This window comes from Bos taurus, chromosome 29 (assembly GCF_002263795.3).
Source record: "Bos taurus isolate L1 Dominette 01449 registration number 42190680 breed Hereford chromosome 29, ARS-UCD2.0, whole genome shotgun sequence".
NCBI lineage: Eukaryota > Metazoa > Chordata > Mammalia > Artiodactyla > Bovidae > Bos > Bos taurus.
In genome coordinates, this window is record NC_037356.1 from 18217882 (window position 1) to 18237566 (window position 19685).

Here is a 19685-nt window from a genome sequence, read left to right on the forward strand (position 1 = left end):
ATGGTACAGTCTACCGAGTTAAAGATGTATATTGTAAAACCCAGAGCAACCACTAAGTATTAAAGAAGTATGCCGTTCAACTAGATGTGAAATGAAACGCTAGAGTATACCGAGTTAATCCCAAAGAAGACAAGAAAAGGTGGAAGAAAGGAACAAAGAAATGTATGGATATATGGAAGGTAAATGGTAAGATTGTAGATTTAAATCCAATTATATCAATAATTGCATTAAATGCAAATAATTTTGATCAGGATTTGGTAAGCTTCTTTAAAAAAACAGATATTAAGAATGTTTTAGGCTTTGTGGTCAGTATAAGGTCCTATAAGGTCCTATAAGGTTCTGCCAGGGTAGCAAAAAATCTAGTTCTAGTTAGTTGTTCAGTCATGTCCGACTCTTTGCAACCCCATGGACTATAACTTACCAGGCTTCTCTGTTCATTGAATTCTCCAGGCAAGAATACTGGAATGGGTTGCCATTTTCTTCTCCAGGGGATCTTCCCGACCCAGGGATTGAACCCTGGTCTCCTGCACTGCAGGCAGATTCTTTATGATCTGAGCCACCAGGGAAGCCCCATAGCAAAAATAAAAGTAACCATAGATAGTACATAAATTAATAAGTATGACTGTGTTTCACTAAAACTTTCTTTATATATATACACTGCAATTTGAATTTCATGTAATTGTTATGCATTGCAAAATACTATTTTTTTCTTTGAGTTTTTTTTTTTTTTTTTACTCCCAACTTTTAGAAAATGTAGAAGTGTTCTTAGTTCACAGGCTGCACAGAAGCAGATAATGGGCTGCATTTGCCTTTTGCCCTGTTGTAGTTTGCTAACCCTTGGCCTAACCTGCTCTCTCCAGTCTGGTCACCATCTCTCCAGTCTGGTCACCATTAGCTACCTGTGATATTTAAATAAAAATTAATTAAAATTAAATAAAAGGGATTGTCAGAGTGGATGAAAAAAATAAGACCCAACTGTATGCTACAAAAATCCACAAAAATCCAGAGTTATAGGTGAAAAATAAAAAGGATAGAAAGTGCTATACTCTGCAAAACTAATCATAAGAAAGCTGGAATAACTATACTAATATCAGAAAGTGGAAACTCCAGAACATGGACTAGAATGTTGCAGGAGTTACTTTGTCAAGGAGATGTAATGATTCTGACAGTGTCTTCCCCCCAACTCTTCCTGCCCAATAACGGAGCTCTAAAATATTGGAAGCAAATTGACAGAGTTGAAAGATACATATGCAATCTAAAGTTAAAATTGGAAGTTTCAACACTCCTCTCAGTAATTGATAGTGCAACTAGATAGGAAATCAGTCCTAATATAGGACATGAATGGTGTTGTCAACAAACTGGATGTTACTGACATTTCTCCTCGTGGCGAAAGGTGCATTCTTTGGAAATGACTGACAGCCTCAGATGTTGGTGAGGATGTATAGCAACTGGCATAGTAGTGGGGGGAAGGTTAAATGATACAACCATTTTAGCAGAACGCTTGTGAGTTTCTTATGAAGTTAAACCTACTTATACTGCGCATGAGTGCACGTGTGCTCAGTTGTGTCCCACTCTGCGACCTTATAGACTGTAACTGGCAAGGCTTCTCTGTCCATGGGGTTCTCCAGGCAAGAATACTGGAGTGGGTTGCTATTTTCTCTTCCAGGGGATCTTCCCGACCCAAGGATTGAACCCATATCTCTTGCATCTCCTGCATTGGCAGGCCGATTCTTTACCACTCTGCCACCATACTATACACGCTGTCAGTTCTAACTACTGTCTACACAAGAGAAATAAAAATGTTTGTCCACACACAGACTTGTATACAAACATGCATAGCAGCTTTACTTACAATAGCCTCAGACTGGAAATAACCTTAGCATTCATCAGATGATTGAGTCAGCAAATACTGTTCATAGAATGGGATACTGCTCACATCAATAAGGTGTGGGTTGCTAACATATGCAAAATGTGAGTGACTGTGAAAAACATTATGCTGAGTTTAAAAAGTCAAAGTGAGGACGTACTATGTGATTCCATTTTTGTGAAACTCTAAAGACAAATCTACACTCAAAAAAGTAGATTAGTGCTTGCCTGAGGCTAAAAGTGGGTTCATTGACTAGGAAGAAGGTCACAGGGAAATCATTTATTTAGTCATAGTCTCTTCTGGTTTTTAATTTTTTTTTTTTTTTTGGCTTATCTTAGTTTGTTCTCATTGCATTAGGAAGCTTAATCATTCATAAAAGAGTTTATGATTGGCAACTTGAAATTCATAGTGTGGGTAGAATTGATTGGTTGGTATAAATGCACATTGGCAACATTCTGTTTTCTGTGTTTCCTTTAGAGGTTTTAGAAATATATCTGTTTTTCTATCTGCTTCTTTAAGTATGAGCAAGAAGTGTGTATTATTGTTTATTCATTTGCTAATCAGTCAGTTCCTTGGGTTATGAGAAGAGTATGTTTTAAAGTTTTGTTTTGTCAAAGTACAGTTGATTTACAATATTGTGTGAATTTCTGCTATATAACAGTGATTCAGTCATATATATATATCTATATATATATACACACAGACACACACACACACATTCATACACACACACACATTCTTTTTCATATTCTTTTCCTTTATGCTTTATCACAGGATATTTAATGTACTTCCCTGTGCTATACAGTAGGACCTTGTTTGTCCATTGTATATATAATAGTTTGCATCAACTAATCCCAAACTCCCAATTCATTCCCCACCCCACCCTCTGCTTGACAACCACAAGTCTGTTCTCCGTGTCTGTGAGTCTGTTTCTCTTTCATAGGTAAGTTCATTTGTGTTGTATTTTAGAGTCCACATATAAGTAATATCATGTTATTTGTCCTTTTCTGACTTAACTTCACTTAATAGGATAATCTCTAGGTCTACCCATGTTGCTGCCGGTGACATTATTTCATTCCTTTTTTATGGTTAAGTAGTTTCCATTGTATGTATGTAGTACATCTTCTTTATCTGTTGATGGACATTTATGTTACTTTGTTTTCATGTCTTGGTTATTGTAAATAGTGCTGCTGTGAAGATTGGAGTGCATATATCTTTTTGAATTACAGTTTTTTCTGGATATATGCCCTGAGGTGGGATTACTGAATCATATAGCAACTCTTAATTTTTTGAGGAACCTCCATACTGTTTTCCATAGTTGCTGTACCAATTTACATTCCCACCAACAGTATAGGAGGGTTCTCTTTTCTCCACACCCTCTCCAGCATTTATTATTGGTAGACTTTTTAATGATGGCCATTCTCACCTGTGTGAGGTGGTACCTCACTGTAATTTTTGATTCACATTTCTCTTATTAAAATAAAAATTTTTAGTCCAAATCATCTGTTCATTGAACAAGTGTTTACTGAATGTATGGTATGTGGGTAGGCACTGTCCTAGGTGCTGAAGATAGAGGCCTACTTAATGTGGGATGGAGGTAATCAGAAAGGCATTTATAATACAGCGTGAAGTATAAGTAGAATAATGTTGGGATATTCATCAGGAGCACTTAATCCTGATAAAAGAATAATCAAGGAGTGGATAAAAGAATGATTTCTTAAGATATAACATCCAAACAACTTTGAGGATGAAGAGAGGTGAGTTGATAATAGAAGGAACAGCACATACAGAGGTCTAGAGTCTAGAAACAGCATGGAATATTTGGGTATTTCATAAAGTTTAGTATGGCGGATTTGTTGAACCATTAAACCAGACTAATAACTCATTAGTCTGGACTTCCTGTTATATGAGGAAAAATAACCCCATATATTTGAAGCCACTCTGGTTAGGTTTTCTGATACTTGAACATATCCATAACCAGCAGAGGGAGATAACATATTTAAGTTAAAACAAAGAGATGGATGAGATAACCTAGACAAAAGAAATGAAGTCCTAAAATAGAACCAGCTTTCAAGGAAAGTGCAGAAGTGAGCCTGCAGATGAATCCAATATAGGGCAAAGAAATAAGAGGAGGAATCAGAAAAGCGGTGTCACAGGATGGCCAGGTTTCAAGAATGAAGTTGTGAGCACTGCTGTCATAATGCTGCCAAATAACCAAAGACTATAGTATCCATCTTTGTGTGAAATGTTCCCTTGGTATCTCATATTTTCTTGAAGAGATCTCTAGTCTGTCCCATTCTGTTATTTTCCTCTATTTCTTTGCATTGGTCACTTAGGAAAGCTTTATTAATTCCCCTTGCTATTCTTTGGAACTCTGCATTCCAAAGAATATCTTTCCTTTGGGTATATCTTTCCTTTTCTTCTTTGCCTTTCACTTCTCTTCTTTTCTCAGCTATTCCTAAGGCCTCCTCAGACAACCATTTTGCCTTTTTGCATTTCTTCTTGGGAATGGTTTTGATCAGTGCCTCTTGTAAAATGTCATGAACCTCCATCCATAGTTCTTCAGGCACTCTGTCTAAAAAATCGAATCCCTTAAATCTATTTGTGACTTCACTGTATAATCGTAAGGGATTTGATTTAGGTCATACCTGAATGGTCTAGTGGTTTTCCTTGCTTTCTTCAATTTAAGTCTAAATTTGGCAATAAGGAGTTCATGATCTGAACCACAATCAGCTCCCAGTCTTATTTTTGCTGATTGTATAGAGCTTCTCCATCTTCGGCTGCAAAGAAATAATCAATCTGATTTTGGTATTGACCATCTGGTGATGTGCATGTGTAGAGTCATCTTTTGTGTTGTTGGAAGAGAGTATTGCTACGACCAGTACATTCTCTTGGCAAAACTATGTTACCCTTTTCTGTGCTTCATTTTGTACTCCAAGGTGAAACTGGCCTCTTACTCCAGGTATCTCTTGCCTTTCTGCTTTTGCATTCCAGTCCCCTGTGATGAAAAGAACGTCTTTTTTTTGGTGTTTTCTAGAAGGTCTTGTACGTCATCATAGAACCATTCAACTTCAGCTTCTTCAGAATTAGTGGTTAGGGCACAGACTTGGATTACTGTGATACTGAATGGTTTGTCTTGGAAATGAGCAGAAATCATTCTGTCATTTTTGAGATTGCATCCAAGTACTGCATTTTGGATTCTTTTGTTGACTGTGATGGCTATTCCATTTCTTCTAAGGGAATCTTGCCCACAGTATATAGTAAAGGGTCATCTGAATTAAATGCTGCCATTCTGGTCCGTTTTAGTTCATTGATTATTAAAATGTCGATGTTCACTATTTCCATCTCCTGTTTGACCACTTGTAGTTTACCTTGATTCATGGACCTAACATTCCAGGTTCCTAGGCAATCTTGTTCTTCACAGCATCGCACTTTGCTTCATCACCAATCACATCCACAACTGGGCATTGTTTTTGCTTTGGCTTCATCTCTTCATTCTTCCTGGAGCTATTTTTCTACTCTTCTCCAGTAGCATATTGGGCACCTATTGACCTGGAGAGTTCATCTTTCAGTGTCCTATCTTCTTGCCTTTTCATACTGTTCATGGGGTTCTCCAGGCAAGAATACCGAAGACATTTACCATCCGCTTCTCCAGTGGACCATGTTTTGTCAGAACTCTCCACCATGACCCTTCTGTCTTGGGCACAATAAAGGACAGAAAAGGTATGGACCTAACAGAAGCAGAAGATATCAAGAAGAGGTGGCAAGAATACACAGAACTGTACAAAAAAGATCTTTATGATCCAGATATCCATGATGGTGTGATCACTCACCTTGAGCCAGACATCCTGGAATATGAAGTCGAGTAGGCCTTAGAAAGCTGGTGGAGGTGATGGAATTCCAGCTGAGCTCTTTCAAATCCTGAAAGATGATGCTGTGAAAGTGTTGCACTCAGTATGCCTGCAAATTTGGAAAACTCAGCAGTGGCCACAAGACTGGAAAAGGTCAGTTCTCATTCCAATCCCAAAGAAAGGCAATGCCAAAGAATGTTCAGACTCCCAGACAATTGCACTCATCTCACACGCTACCAAAGTAATGCTCAAAATTCTTCAGGTGAGGCTTCAACAGTATGTGAACTGAGAATTTCCAGCTGGTCAAGGTGGATTTAGAAAAGGCAGAGGAACCAGAGATCAAATTGCCAACATCCTTTGGATCATAGAAAAAGCAAGAGAATTCCAGAAAAACATCTACTTCTGCTTTATTGAGTATGCCAAAGCCCTTGACTGTGTGGATCACAACAAACTGTGGAAAATTCTGAAAGAGATGGGAATACCTGACCACTTGACCTGCCTCCTGAGAAATCTGTATGCAGGTCAAGAAGCCATAGTTAGAACCGGACATGGAACAATGGACTGGTTCCAAATTGGTAAAGGAGTACCACAAGGCTGTATATTGTCGCCCTGTTTATTTAACTTATATGCAGAGTACATCATGAGAAATGCTGGGCTGGGTGAAGTACAAGCTGGTATCAAGATTGCTGGGAGAAATATAAATAACCTCAGATATGCAGATGACACCACCCTTACGGCAGAAAGTGAAGAAGAACTAAAGAGCCTCTTGATGAAAGTGAAATAGAGTGAAAAGTTGGCTTAAAGCTCAGCATTCAAGAAACTAAGATCAAGAAACAGTCCCATCACTTCATGGCAAATAGATGGTGAAACAATGGAAACAGTGTCAGACTTTATTTTTTTTGGGCTCCAAAATCACTGCAGATGGTGACTGCAGCCATGAAATTAAAAGACGCTTATTCCTTGGAAGGAAAGTTATGACCAACCTAGACAGCATATTAAAAAGCAGAGACATGACTTTGCTGACAAGGGTCCATCTAGTCAAAGCTATGGTTTTTCCAGTAGTCATGTATGGATGTGAGGGTTGGACCATAAAGAAGGCTAATGGCCGAAGAATTGATACTTTTGAACTGTGGTGTTGGAGAAGACTCTTGAGTGTCCCTTGGACTGCAATGAGATCAAACCAGTCAATCATAAAGGAAATCAGTCTTGTATACTCTTTGGAACAACTGATGCTGAAGCTGAAGCTCCAAATCTTTGGCCACCTGATGTGTAGAACTGACTCACTGGAAAAGACCATGAGGCTGGGCAAGATTGAAGGCAGGAGGAAAAGGGGATGACAGAGGATGACGTGATTGGATGGCATCACCAACTCGATGGACATGAGTTTGATCAAGCTCCGGGAGTTGGTGATCTACAGAAAAGCCTGCGTGTTGCAGTCCATGGGATGGCAAAGAGTCAGACACCACTAAGCAACTCCACTGTAACTGTAACTATAAGGGACTCAGTCTTAGTAAAGCATTCACTCTAGGAACTCTTTTTTTTCTTTTTATTTATATATTTTTTAATATGAATGTATTTATTTTAATTGGAGGTTAATTACTTTACAATATTTTATTGGTTTTGCCATACATCAACATGAATCCGCCACAGGTATACATGTGTTCCCCATCCTGAACCCCCCTCCCTCCTCCCTCCCTTTTTTTTTCTTTTTAAAGTGTAGAAATCAAGTCAACAGCTGTTGTACTTTCATTCAGTTAGATTAGATTTTGTGCACATAAGAACTAAATACTGAGATAATGATAATTCTACACCAGCAGTGAAGAGTAAGAGGTGAGGATGTTAGTTTTTCAACATAGGTGAACAGTCTCAGTGGAACACTTTCAAAAACATTTAATATGTCAGCTATCCTGAACCTGTAGGAAGGAAGGATTCTTTAAACTGAGATATTTGTATGTCTTTTGGGTTGTTTCTAAACTCTGAACATATTTACATAGATTTTTGTGTTTACATTTTTTAGGATGTCCATAGCTTTCATTCGAAATTAAGAGGTTGTCTTGTGTTGGATTCCCTGGCAGCAGACAAAAATGTGAGTGCATGTAGTTTATTTGGAAATTGATGCCAGGAAGCATCAGTGGGGAAGAGTAGTGGAGTGATCCTGGGAAAGGGGGAAAAAAGCCAATATGGAATGTGTTTTTAAGTAACTTACTTTATCGGCAACTGGGACGAAATTTTTCTGTTGAGATAAAAGATCATATCTCAGATTGATCCCAGCAGAGGAGTTAAGGAGCTTCTGCCAGTTACTTGTTTAGAGATGCTCTCAAGAACACTTAACCTCCCCGCCCTGTAGTCAGAGAGAAATCCTCATGTGAAGACTTGTACAAGCTTGCAGGTTGGCCTGTCCTGGAATCATGTAAGTGGTGAGGGGTTCAAGGTGAGGTGCTGCCAGCATCTGCTACAGAGGTAACAATAAAATACAATTTTATTTCTTGGTTAATTGAAGATTTTTTTAAAGATTAAAAAAAACTATTAATTCTTTAATGTCACAGAATTTCCATGTTTTAAGTGGTAAGAAAATAGTCCTTATCCCTTAGAGATATACAGTGAGATATTTGTGGATGAAATCATACCTGGAATTTGCTTTAAAATAACACATTGGGGTGAATCAGGATTGTCTGAATGGTTAAATAACCCATGTAAGACTGTCAGAAAACATGCCCTGTTGTCTTTTTCCAATTGTAACTATCAAATGTTAATAAGAACGGATCAGTGCCTTTAGAAATCTTTAGGCAGAACCTGTTTTTTATGGGTTGTGTTTTGCTGATGTTTCAGTGGAACATACTTAAATCACCAGCATTTTATTTAGACAACCTGGTTTAGTTATAAATAATTTTTAGTAGTCAGCTGGCTGGCCCCCAAATAAGGTGTCAGCATTTGCTTTAAATAAGACATGATCACCATCTGGTGGTGAATAACAGTAACTTTGGTTTGTATATTGCTTTATGGCTTATAAAGTTTTCATATACATCTTCTCATTTATTGAGATTATTGTAGAAGTTACAGTGAATTCATTTTGTTATGCTTTCTGCCAAGATGACATAGATCTGTAAGATGACATAGTATGTTACTTATATAGTTACTTCTGCTTGTCGAATGAATGTTGATTGAAAGAAAGTATAAATTGATCACTTGTTAGGTAGGAATGAAGATAACATAAATTTCATAATGGAACAGAATTCTTTTAAGTTCATATCTGCAGAACTGTCTTTAAAAGAAACATCAAACTGATTTCCTAACACCTAAAACCATGGTATTGAATCATAAAGGCATCTTTTAGTGTGCATTTAAGTTTTTAAATTCTATGAAACATACATGATGTGGATAGAAATTTGGTATTCTGTAGAGATCTGGTGTTAGGAAATCACTGTATAGGTATTTTTTAGTTAAATAAATAAAGACTATATGACATCAAAAAGTCTGCCTTTATTTTCTTTCTATTCTTTTCCTGTTTATGCTTAGTTTTTAGTCTCTCTGAATTATCAAAATTTGGGATAAATGAAAATAATTTTTTAGCTAGTGTGCTTGATTTTTTTGCTTTATTTATAATAAATATTTAAACTGTAATGTAATTTTCCCCATTATTTTGTTTAACATTATAGATGAAATCAGATCTTGTGGGTTAGCAAAGCAGTTTATAATTTGGCTTTGGTTTCAGTGGATACTACCTATTTTGCAGGTTGAGCATTGTCTGAAGGTGGTGTTTTCATTTTGAGTAACAATGCTTGCTTTTGAATTCTAAAGCACAGTGTTTCTCAACCTTTTTTCCCATGATCACATTTCTAAAGAGAAAAGTTTAAAATTAATTTCTCCCTAGCAAGAGAAATTAAATGCTAAGGAGTAAGATTTTGTCTCATAGGGTTAAGTTGTGGAGAACCATAAACCATTATATGAGATTTTTTACCCTCCTCCAGGACCAGTTTTTGCCTCCTTGGTTGCAGTATTGCTCCCATTGAGAATATAAACTGTAGTGAACTTTGCTTTTTATAATTGTAAATTTTCCAGAAAGCAATTTGGAAGTGAAGTGATTGTTTCAAAAGTTTTTGTTTGTTTTAAATAAATTCTTACTCATTTGTTTTTGGCAGCCCTGTGTCCTCCTTGCTTTTCTGAGGCTTTCTGTAGTTACAGTGAGCTGGGGCTACTCTTCATTGCAGTACATGGGCTTCTGATTGCAGTGGCTTCTTTTGTTGTGGAGCACAGGCTCTAGTGTGTTGGGTTCAGTAGTTGCAGCACATGGGCTTAGTTGTTCTGTGGCATGTGGAATCTTCCTGGACCAGGGATTGAACTCATGTCCCTTGCATTGGCAGGTGGATTCCTATCCACTGCACCACCATGGAAAGTCCTCAAAAGTTTTAACTGTAAAAATGGATAGGAAAGTAGCAACAACAGTCTTGGATGCACAACATTGTGAATATAATTAATGGCACTGAAATGCACACTTAAAATGGTTAAGATAATAATTTTATGTTGTTTGTTTTAAACATCGATCGTGTAACACCCCAAGACCCATTGATTTTTGTGCACTTTAAAAGGATGAACTGTATGGTATATAAATTATATCTCAGTCAGTTCAGTTCAGTTGCTCAGTGTCCAACTCTTTGCGACCCCATGAACTGCAGCACGCCAGGCCTCCCTGTCCATCACCAACTTCTGGAGTCTACCCAAACTCATGTCCATTGAGTCGGTGATGCCATCCAACCATCTCATCCTCTGTCGTCCCCTTCTCCTCCTGCCCTCAATCTTTCCCAGCATCAGGGTCTTTTCAGATGAGTCAGCTCTTCTCATAAGGTGGCCGCAGTATTGGAGTTTCAGCTTCCACATCAGTCCTTCCAATGAACACCTAGAACTGATCTCCTTTAGAAGGGACTGGTTGGATCTCCTTGTAGTCCAAGGGACTCTCAAGAGTCTTCTCCAACACCACAGTTCAAAAGTATCAATTCTTCGGCGCTTAGCTTTCTTTAGAGTCCAACTTTCACATCCATACATCACAACTGGAAAAACCATAGCCTTGACTAAACAGACCTTTGTCAGCAAAGTAATGTCTCTGCTTTTTAATATGCTGTCTAGGTTGGTCATAACTTTCCTTCCAAGGAGTAAACGTCTTTTAATTTCATGGCTGCAGTCACCATTTGCAGTGATTTTTGGAGCCCCCAAAAATAAAGTCTGACACTGTTTCCACTGTTTCCCCATCTATTTGCCATAAAGTGATGGGACTGGATGCCATGATTTTAGTTTTCTGAATGTTGAGCTTTAAGTCAACCTTTTCACTCTCCTCTTTCACTTTCATCAAGAGGCTCTTTAGTTCTTCACTTTCTGCCATGAGGGTGGTGTCATCTGCATATCTGAGGTTATTGATATTTCTCCCAGCAATCTTGATTCCAGCTTGTGCTTCTTCCAGTCCAGCATTTCTCATGATGTATTCTGCATATAAGTTAAATAAGCAGGGTGACAATATACAGCCATGACATATTCCTTTCCTATTTGGAACCAGTCTGTTGTTCCATGTCCAGTTCTAACTGTTGCTTCCTGACCTGCATACAGGCTTCTTAAGAAGCAGATCAGGTGGTCTGGTATTCCCATCTCTTTCAGAATTCTCCACAGTTTATTGTGATCCACACAGTCAAAGGTTTTGGCATAGTCAATAAAGCAGAAATAGATATTTTTCTGGAACTCTCTTGCTTTTTCCATGATCCAGCGGATGTTGGCAATTTGATCTCTGGTTCCTCTGCTTTTTCTAAAACCAGCTTGAACATCTGGAAGTTCACAGTTCTGTTGAAAAACGGAAGAGTGGATAGGAAGGAGTAGTAATAGTCTTTCTGTTGTCACAGCAACCTTTTAGCTGAATTACATTTTAGAAATGTGTAATGCGTCAGAGTGCATAGTCAGGAGCAACCCAAGATAAGAACCCAGATACTGAGCTGTGCAAAAAGGTGCTTGATTCATAACTTAGGTCTTCTGAACCATTCCTCCATCCGTTTGATACTACTTGGATCTTTAAGAAATGTTACAGTGAGGCTTGGATTGGAAGGTCAGAGGTCTGGGATCTTCCTTCTGCTTTCTTTGATCTTGGGCAGTTACCATCACATCTTAGTTGTTAAGTTTTCTGGTTTATCAGAGAGTGTACTTTCAGTTCAAAAATGCTAAATCCTATGATTACTGCTGTGTTATTCTAAGGCTGCAGTACTTAGATTTGGACATTGAATATTAGAGCTGGAAGTCTTTAGTTCACCTGGTACAACTCTATTTATGGATAAAAAAATTGAGGTTTGCACCTCTTGACTCTTTCTAGTGCTTTTCATTATATACATGTAGCACAGTTTTAAAGAGTACTTAGTGGTGTATTAAGTGCAGGCTTTTAAGTATGGTGTGAACTTCCCTGGTGGCTCAGACAGTAAAGAATTTGCCCACAATGTGGGAGACCTGGATTCGATCCCTGGGTTGGGAAGATCCTCTAGAGAAGAGAATGGCAACCCACTCCAGTATTCCTGTCTGGAGAATCACATGAACAGAGGAGCCTGGTGGAGTGCAGTCCATGGGGTCACAAAGAAACGGACACAACTAAACAACTCTTTCTTCTGAACATTTGAAATGTTGAAGAATATCAGAAATAAGACATGGTGGTACACATAAATTTATTTGACTTTATTACTAAATGTCTATATGTATATGTTGCCTTTCTAAATTGTGACCAATCAAACAAAAAGTTGTGGTTTCTGCTTTTAAAAATGAACAAATCAATAGGAATTACATAAAAGACAGATGAATAATAGTCACTTTCTCAGATTAAGATTGGTGAGGGTGCTTGTTAGAAATTTTGAAATTTTATAGATTTTGCAATTTTCCGTGATGGTACTTGTCTACATCTTTTCTGCTACCACCTTAGCCCATGCCGTCATTGTCTTTTTTGTTTGTTTGTCTGTGACGGTTGCAGCACACAGGATCTTTGATCTTATTTGTGGCATGTGGTATTTAGTTCCCTGACCCGGGATCAAACCCAGGTCCCCTGCATTGGGAGCATGGAGTCTTAACCATTGGACCACCAAGGTGGTCCTGCCATCATTATCTCTTGCCTGGAGTATGGCACTAGCTTCCTAATTAGTAGTATCCCCCTTCTCCTCACCCCCCCAGCTCTGTTTCATTCCTCAGAACAATCAAAATAATCTCCATAGCCCCTGTATTTTTTTAAATATAAAATATAAAACTTACACAAAATTGAAAGGTTGTATAATGAAGTTTCACATGCTCATCACCAAGGTTCAGTGAAATTTTGTAATTTTGTGTCATCTATATCTCTGTCCTCTGTTGCTTATTATGAAGCAGATCCTAGACATAGAAGAATCTTTTAAAAACTTACGTCAGGGGAGTTGCCTCATGGTTCAGTGCCTAAGACTCCCAATGCAGGGGGCCTAGGATCAATCCTTGGTCAGGGAGCTAGATCCCACTTGCCGCAACTAAGACCTGGTGGAGCCAAATAAATAAATATTTAAAAAGCCAGAAAACTTAGATGAGGAAGCTTTCCTAAATCCCTCCCTTGATGTCTCATTACACTCAAAATCAAAACTCTACATGGCTCCCAAGGCTTTTTGAGATAATGACCTTTGCTTACTTCTTCAGTGACATTGTGCACCGTTTTCTTTCCTACCACACTGCATGGCTTTAGTTGCCACAGAACTTCTTTACAGGCATTTCCATGTGCCTGGCGTGATCTTCCCTTCCTTGGCTTAATTGGCTGCTTCTTTATGGTATTTCCTTAATTAGACAGCTTTTCACTGATGGTTTTATCCTATGTAAAAATGTTTTCCTAAAATGTTGGCAGTTAGTGCATTTAGGTGAAGGGTGTATTAGTCTTTCAAATTTTTATTAGATTGCAAGAAAAAATATTGAAGGAAAACCCCTCCTCCTTCTTAAATACTTTGATATCACCGTTTCTCTTAAAATTTGTTTTGAGTCTTTCTCGCCTTTCTTCCCTACCTATCCCCTCCTTCCTCCTGTGATTATTTAATTGATTAGAGAGAAAAGGGAAATAGTATTATCTGATGAGAGAGTTGGAGGCATATGTTATTGGAAGCCATTGCCTTAAGTACCTTAGACTCCCTCGGCAAGGATGCTGTTTGTTAAGTGTATATAAGGAAAGAGTAACCCTTTAAAGATGGCCTGATGTGAGGGTGGCTCACTTCATCTTACCTAGAGACCTTTCCTCTCCATGAACATCTACCTTCTTTAGGAAGAAATGCTGAATGCTGGTTATCAGACCTCCAGCCATGCTGATGTTTGTAGTAGTAGGTACACTGACTACTTTGTCGTCACCGACTCCATGGACATGAGTTTGAGTAAGCTCCAGGAGTTGGTGATGGTCAGGGAAGCCTGGTGTGCTGCAGTCCACGGGGTTGCAAAGAGTCGGACACGACTGAGCGACTGAACTGACTGAGTGACTACTTTGTAGCAGAGATGTTTTCACAGTTTTTATTCTGGAATAATCTGAGCCATGTTTCGTGTGTGTCTCTGTCTATATTGAATCAGTGGTATGATTCTCAATGAAACCCAAAACGTAAATGGAGCATTAGATACCCCTTGGTTTGTCTGCCTACGTAACAACTATTCTTGGATTTTTTTTCCCATTATGGTAATCGCTTAGTGATTTATATTACCTGGAATCTGGCATCTTGCATCTCTAAACTATAGCTTTTCAGATAGTGACCTGAGTTACAGTTCAGAGTCTTGAGCCGTTAGTTTTTTTTCTTTTTAAACTTCAGAAAACTTTAGGATGATTGATTAAATAAACTTTGGAGGTTGGTATATAAAAACAGTTATTTCAAGGATCAAGTGGACTGTGGGACCAGTGTCATTATGTCTAAAACTGTGCTCCCCCACCAGAGTTTATAGAACCTGGCATTAAGTAAGAGCTTTTTGTAAGCTTATACTGAAATCCCTGTATCTGAAATCAATGTCCTTTTATCGGTGGCCTACATAAAATCTAGTGTTCCGTGACTCCAAGTGTGTCTCTGTTTATAAGCATGGAGGATGTTTAAGTGAAAGACTTCATTGAGAAATGAGAAGAATTATGTCATTTAGTTATTAAGAACAGCTGTAAATTTCTATCATTAAAAAACCAGAAGTGTAAATAATAAAACTAGAAATACAGAAGCAGCAGCATTCGTAAGGCTTGGTGCTGGAAAGGTGCTTAGAAAAATGTCAGCTATAGCATGTCTTTGGGGAGTGGATCAGTAATATGTTCTGGGATTCTGCCACTTACTGCTGCTTCCATACCTGCATCATTTTGGCAGACCCTCCATGAATTCACACATTGCCTGACCTTTTCTTTTGCTTCAGAATCTTTCACCTTCCTGCGGCCTTGTGAAAGAAACGGGTCCATTAAAGGTTATGTATCAAATCTATCATGTGAAAAGGCGGAGAATTAGTTCAATTGGGACAAAATTTGTAGTTTTCAGAATGACTTGAATCTGGTTAATAGGTAATTCTTAGAAGTTAATAATTCCTAATGTTCCCAAAATTAAGTTATTAAGTATTCCAGGTGATAAATAAGTGAATTTACAGATTGTCAGAGTGTATGTTAAGATAATGATCATATGTTTAAAAAAATATGATTGATAATTTATGGCTGTACCAAACTCTAGTCACTTGCCTCATGTGGCTATTTAAATTAATTTAAAAATCACTAAAATTAAGTTCCTTAGTTTTATTAACCACATATCAAGTACTAAATAGGCACATGCAGCTAATGACTACTGTTTTGGAAAGTTCAGATATTGACAGCACTGTTTAAGAGAATGTGAAGTATGGGAATTGTAATATTTTCAACTTATCTATTATACTGGTTAATTTTTCTGTTGGAATTCTTGTCTGTTTCTTATCAGCAGACAAGATATTAAGAGCTGCAGGTGTCCATTAGGTTATTAGCCTATCAGTTATGTTTGCAACAAAATGTATAAGTAAATTGGATGTTAGATAGACTTATTGTGATGATCATTTTGCAGTAATTTTTAATATCAAGTCTTAATGTTATATACCTGAAACTAAATATAATGTTATATGTCAGCTGTATCACCACACAAAAAATAAGTAGATTGTTAGTAAATTATGGGGTTTTATAATTATAAATTTTATATATTATAAATTACAATTTATAAATTTTAATTTTCAATATGCTTGCTCTGTGTGATCCAGTGCAGTAGCACTAGTTGTGTGTGGCTCCTGAGCACTTGAAATGTGGCTGGTGTGAATTGAGATGTGCTGTAAGGATAAAATGATAATGTTTTGAATACTGAGTATCCCCCAAAAGTGTACAGTGAATGAAGACAGTCAAAAGTTACAAACTTAACAGTTACAAAATAAGTATGTTATGGGAAGGTAGTATACAGCATAGTGACTACAGTTAATAATGCTGTACAGCATATTTGAAAGTTGCTAAGCAAGTAGAAACCACAATCACAGAAAACCAACCAATCTGATCACATGGACCACAGACTTGTCTAACTTAATGAAACTGTGAGCTATGCTGTGTAGGGCCACCCAAGACGGACAGATGATGGTGGAGAGTTCTGACAAAAAGTGGTCTGCTGGAGAAGAGAATGGCAAACCACTTCAGTATTCGTGCCTGGAGAACCCCATGAAAGTATGAAAAGGCAAAAAGATAGGACACTGAAAGGAGTACTCCCCAGGTTGGTAGGTGCCCAATATGCTACTGGAGATCAGTGGAGAAATTAACTGCAGAAAGAATGAAGAGACGGCGCCAAAGCAAAAACAACACCCAGTTGTGGATGTGACTGGTGATGGAAGTAAAGTCCAATGCTGTAAAGAGCAATAGAGTTGGACACGACTGAAGCGACTTAGCAGCAGCAGCAGCTGCATACCACCTCCTAAAACAAATAAGCAAATAAAAGCAATCTGTTTTCCTGCAGTTCAGTTTTTGAGAGCTTTTTAAATTATAGAGCATTCTTTTGAATAAAATGTAGACTTTAGAGCCTGGCCTTACAAGGTTCTACATGATCATGCCCCTTACCTGGGTGCTTCCAGTTCCATGCTCACTTTGTTTTTCAGCCTTTTATGTCTTGTTACTTCGGTAAGCAGTGTCCTTGCCCCCTTTTCTCCACTATACCCTCAGTCCCATACATTCTGGTCTTAAACGTGTTGTCGCTCAGTCGTGTCCTACTCTTTGTGACCCCATGGACTGTAGCCCACCAGGCTCCTCCGTCCATGGGATTTTCCAGGCAAGAGTACTGGAGTGGGGTGCCATTGCCTTCGCCGATTGTCAGTTTACTTGTCTCTAATCATCCCTCCTGTGTTTCTTCCCCTTACCTCCAGCTCACCCACTGTTAACCCCTCTGAGAAGATTCCCTTAAGTAGGTTTATTAAAGGTAGCTACTATTTCTTGCTTACTAATATAGGTGGATTCACAGACATTTGTTGAATGGGAAAATGTTTTTATACTTCAGGGTCATTTCAAATTAGAAGTGACTTTAGTGGAGAATAAAGAGTCTGAAAGAATAACTGAAAAAAAAATTAATCACCTTCCAACCTGTACTTCAGAGCCCTTGTATACTGCAAGGTGTTACGTGTTTCACAGAAAAAGAGTCCATGATCAAATATATTAGAGAATGCTGCAGACTATATCCAAGATAGGAATATAGGACTGTGTATGTAAGACTATAATCAGTAAAGGCTTCAGGAAGTTCTATAGTAAAAATAAGTATATATTTTTTGATACAGCATTTTCCTAATATATTTGATTATGGAAACTTTTTAGATAGAATAAATGTAATTTCTCCTAGGTTACTAGCCGTATTTGGGAAATGCTAAATGTATGTGTCTTTTATTTCCCTCAGGTCTAATTAATTCATCTATACCTCATAATCAGGCTCATGCCCAGAGGATATTTGGAGGAACTCTGGTTGTTTACATAGTTGAAAGAGAAAACTTTAGGGAAGTACAGCTATCTTCAAATATTTGAAGGTTCCATTAAAAGAGGAGTTGAAAATATTTTCTTTGAAACCAGAGAATAAGAGCAAGAACCAGGGGGAGGAAGATGTAGGTAGGCAGAGGTTTTGCTTTGTGTAAGGGTAACTTTCTAATAATTAGAATTTTCTAAGGTTAAATAAATGTTAAATTCAAATAAATCTTAATCCCCAATCTATAAGCCAACAGACATACCCAGAGGTGGCAGGACAGCTCCAGTTTAGTTCAGTTCAGTCTCAGTCGTGTCCAACTCTTGTGAGTAAAGAGTTCTGTCCCTAAAGCTTGTCAAGCAAAGATTTATAGGGATGCTCTAGAGGAGTTTAGCACATTAGGTAAGGAATAAATTAGAAGGGTAGTTCTCTGCAATAGTTTGAAAACCATTAGGCTCTATTTCTGAGATATCTATGAATCGGAATTTATATTCATTGATCCTTTTCTAATTCTATGAATCCATGTCTTGGTTTGCAGTCTCAGTCAAGAAACCAAATATGAGAAACATATAGTAGAAATTTTAACTGTATGGTTAATTGCTTTTACTTGATTTTTTAAAAATATACTTTATTTTTTAGAGCAGTTTTAGATTCACACAAAGAAATTCAGCATAAAGTATAGAGAGGTCATATATACACTCTTCCCCTAGGAATATATTAATACAACCTCTCTCACTGTCCACATTCCACAGTATCGTGGTACATTTGGTAAAATGAATGAACCCTACGTTGATACATTATCACCCAAATGTCTACATTTAGAGTTCACCCTCCCCCCCCCCACTTTTTTTCCCTGTTTTTTTTGGCTATGTGCAGCATGTGGGATCTTAGTTCCCCAACCAGGGATCAAGCTGCAGTGGAAGTGTGGTGCCTTAGACACTGGACCACCAGGGAATTGTAGAGTTCACTCTCAGTTGTTGATGTTTGGAAAGAAAACGTGAATATTCTTGCCCATCTTTGACAAAGTGGTTTTTAGTTGTTTCTTATCGTAGTTTAGTCTTTTCTGATTCAGAGGTCTAAAAGATAACTAGATCAACATCTATTTTGAAAAAGTAGTCATCTTTTGAGAAAGTTCTTTTTTTCAATAATCTCATTAGAAATGTTTTATTTTGCTGACTAACAGTATTTTTTCTTCCTTTTAAGTACCTAAAGAATTGGTGGAGCTCCATTTGAAGTTGATGAGGAAGATTGGCAAATCTGTTACAGCAGACAGATGGGAAAAATACTTGATCAAGGTAAACATTTATAAGTCACCTTCTCTGAAATATTATTCTATCTAGCATAAATTGATGTTAATGTTTCATAATGTGCTCTTACTTTTAAAACGTTCTTTTAAAAGTTGCAAAATATGAACCAGAAATCCATATGATTACTGTAACTTTTGTAGCAACTATGCTCTGGTCTAGAGTCCTAAAGATTTTAGAGGTGTTACATATCTTTTGTGCCAAACACTGCACTCAGGACTCTTCATGTTTTCTCTCAGTTGATCCTTAAAATCATCCTAATCAACTTAATTGAGGTATGGACAGGGCCCAATAAAGTTGTCATTTTTCTTTGAGATCACATAGTATGTGTAGACAGAGCCAAAATTTGTCTTTTACCTAAAAGTTAAAATGTCTTTTACTTAAAAGGTAATACTGACTCAAAAACTCTTGGGTCAGTGTGAAAGACTTCTAAGTTATCATTAGACCAAACCTATTGTAAATGAGAACAGTCTGGGTAATCAGAAAACAGTTGCTTTGGGATAAACCCTATTAATGGCAAGGCCATTCAGGAAAAATTGTCTGGAATTACATCCAAACTTTGAGATCCACACAATTTTTTGTGTGTGGGAGGGGATGGTATGGTATTTGAACTCTTAACATATTAGAATATTAAGATTATATTTTTAGGTGGGATTGAAAAACTGGAATTGTCTTGTCTTGACAAGAAAATTTGTTTTTGTATATA

The 19685-nt window shown here is 37.6% G+C and overlaps 1 protein-coding gene across 3 annotated transcripts in view; it reads left to right on the top strand.

Moving 5' to 3' along the window:
* Positions 1–19685, top strand: part of RSF1 (remodeling and spacing factor 1) — a 148931-nt gene that overhangs the window by 29221 nt on the left and 100025 nt on the right. For all 3 annotated transcript variants that reach the window (XM_010820856.4, XM_005226727.5, XM_002699063.6), the window contains exon 2: positions 18879–18970. In XM_010820856.4, the coding sequence (XP_010819158.1) occupies positions 18879–18970 (92 nt within the window). The remainder of the gene's footprint in view (positions 1–18878; positions 18971–19685) is intronic.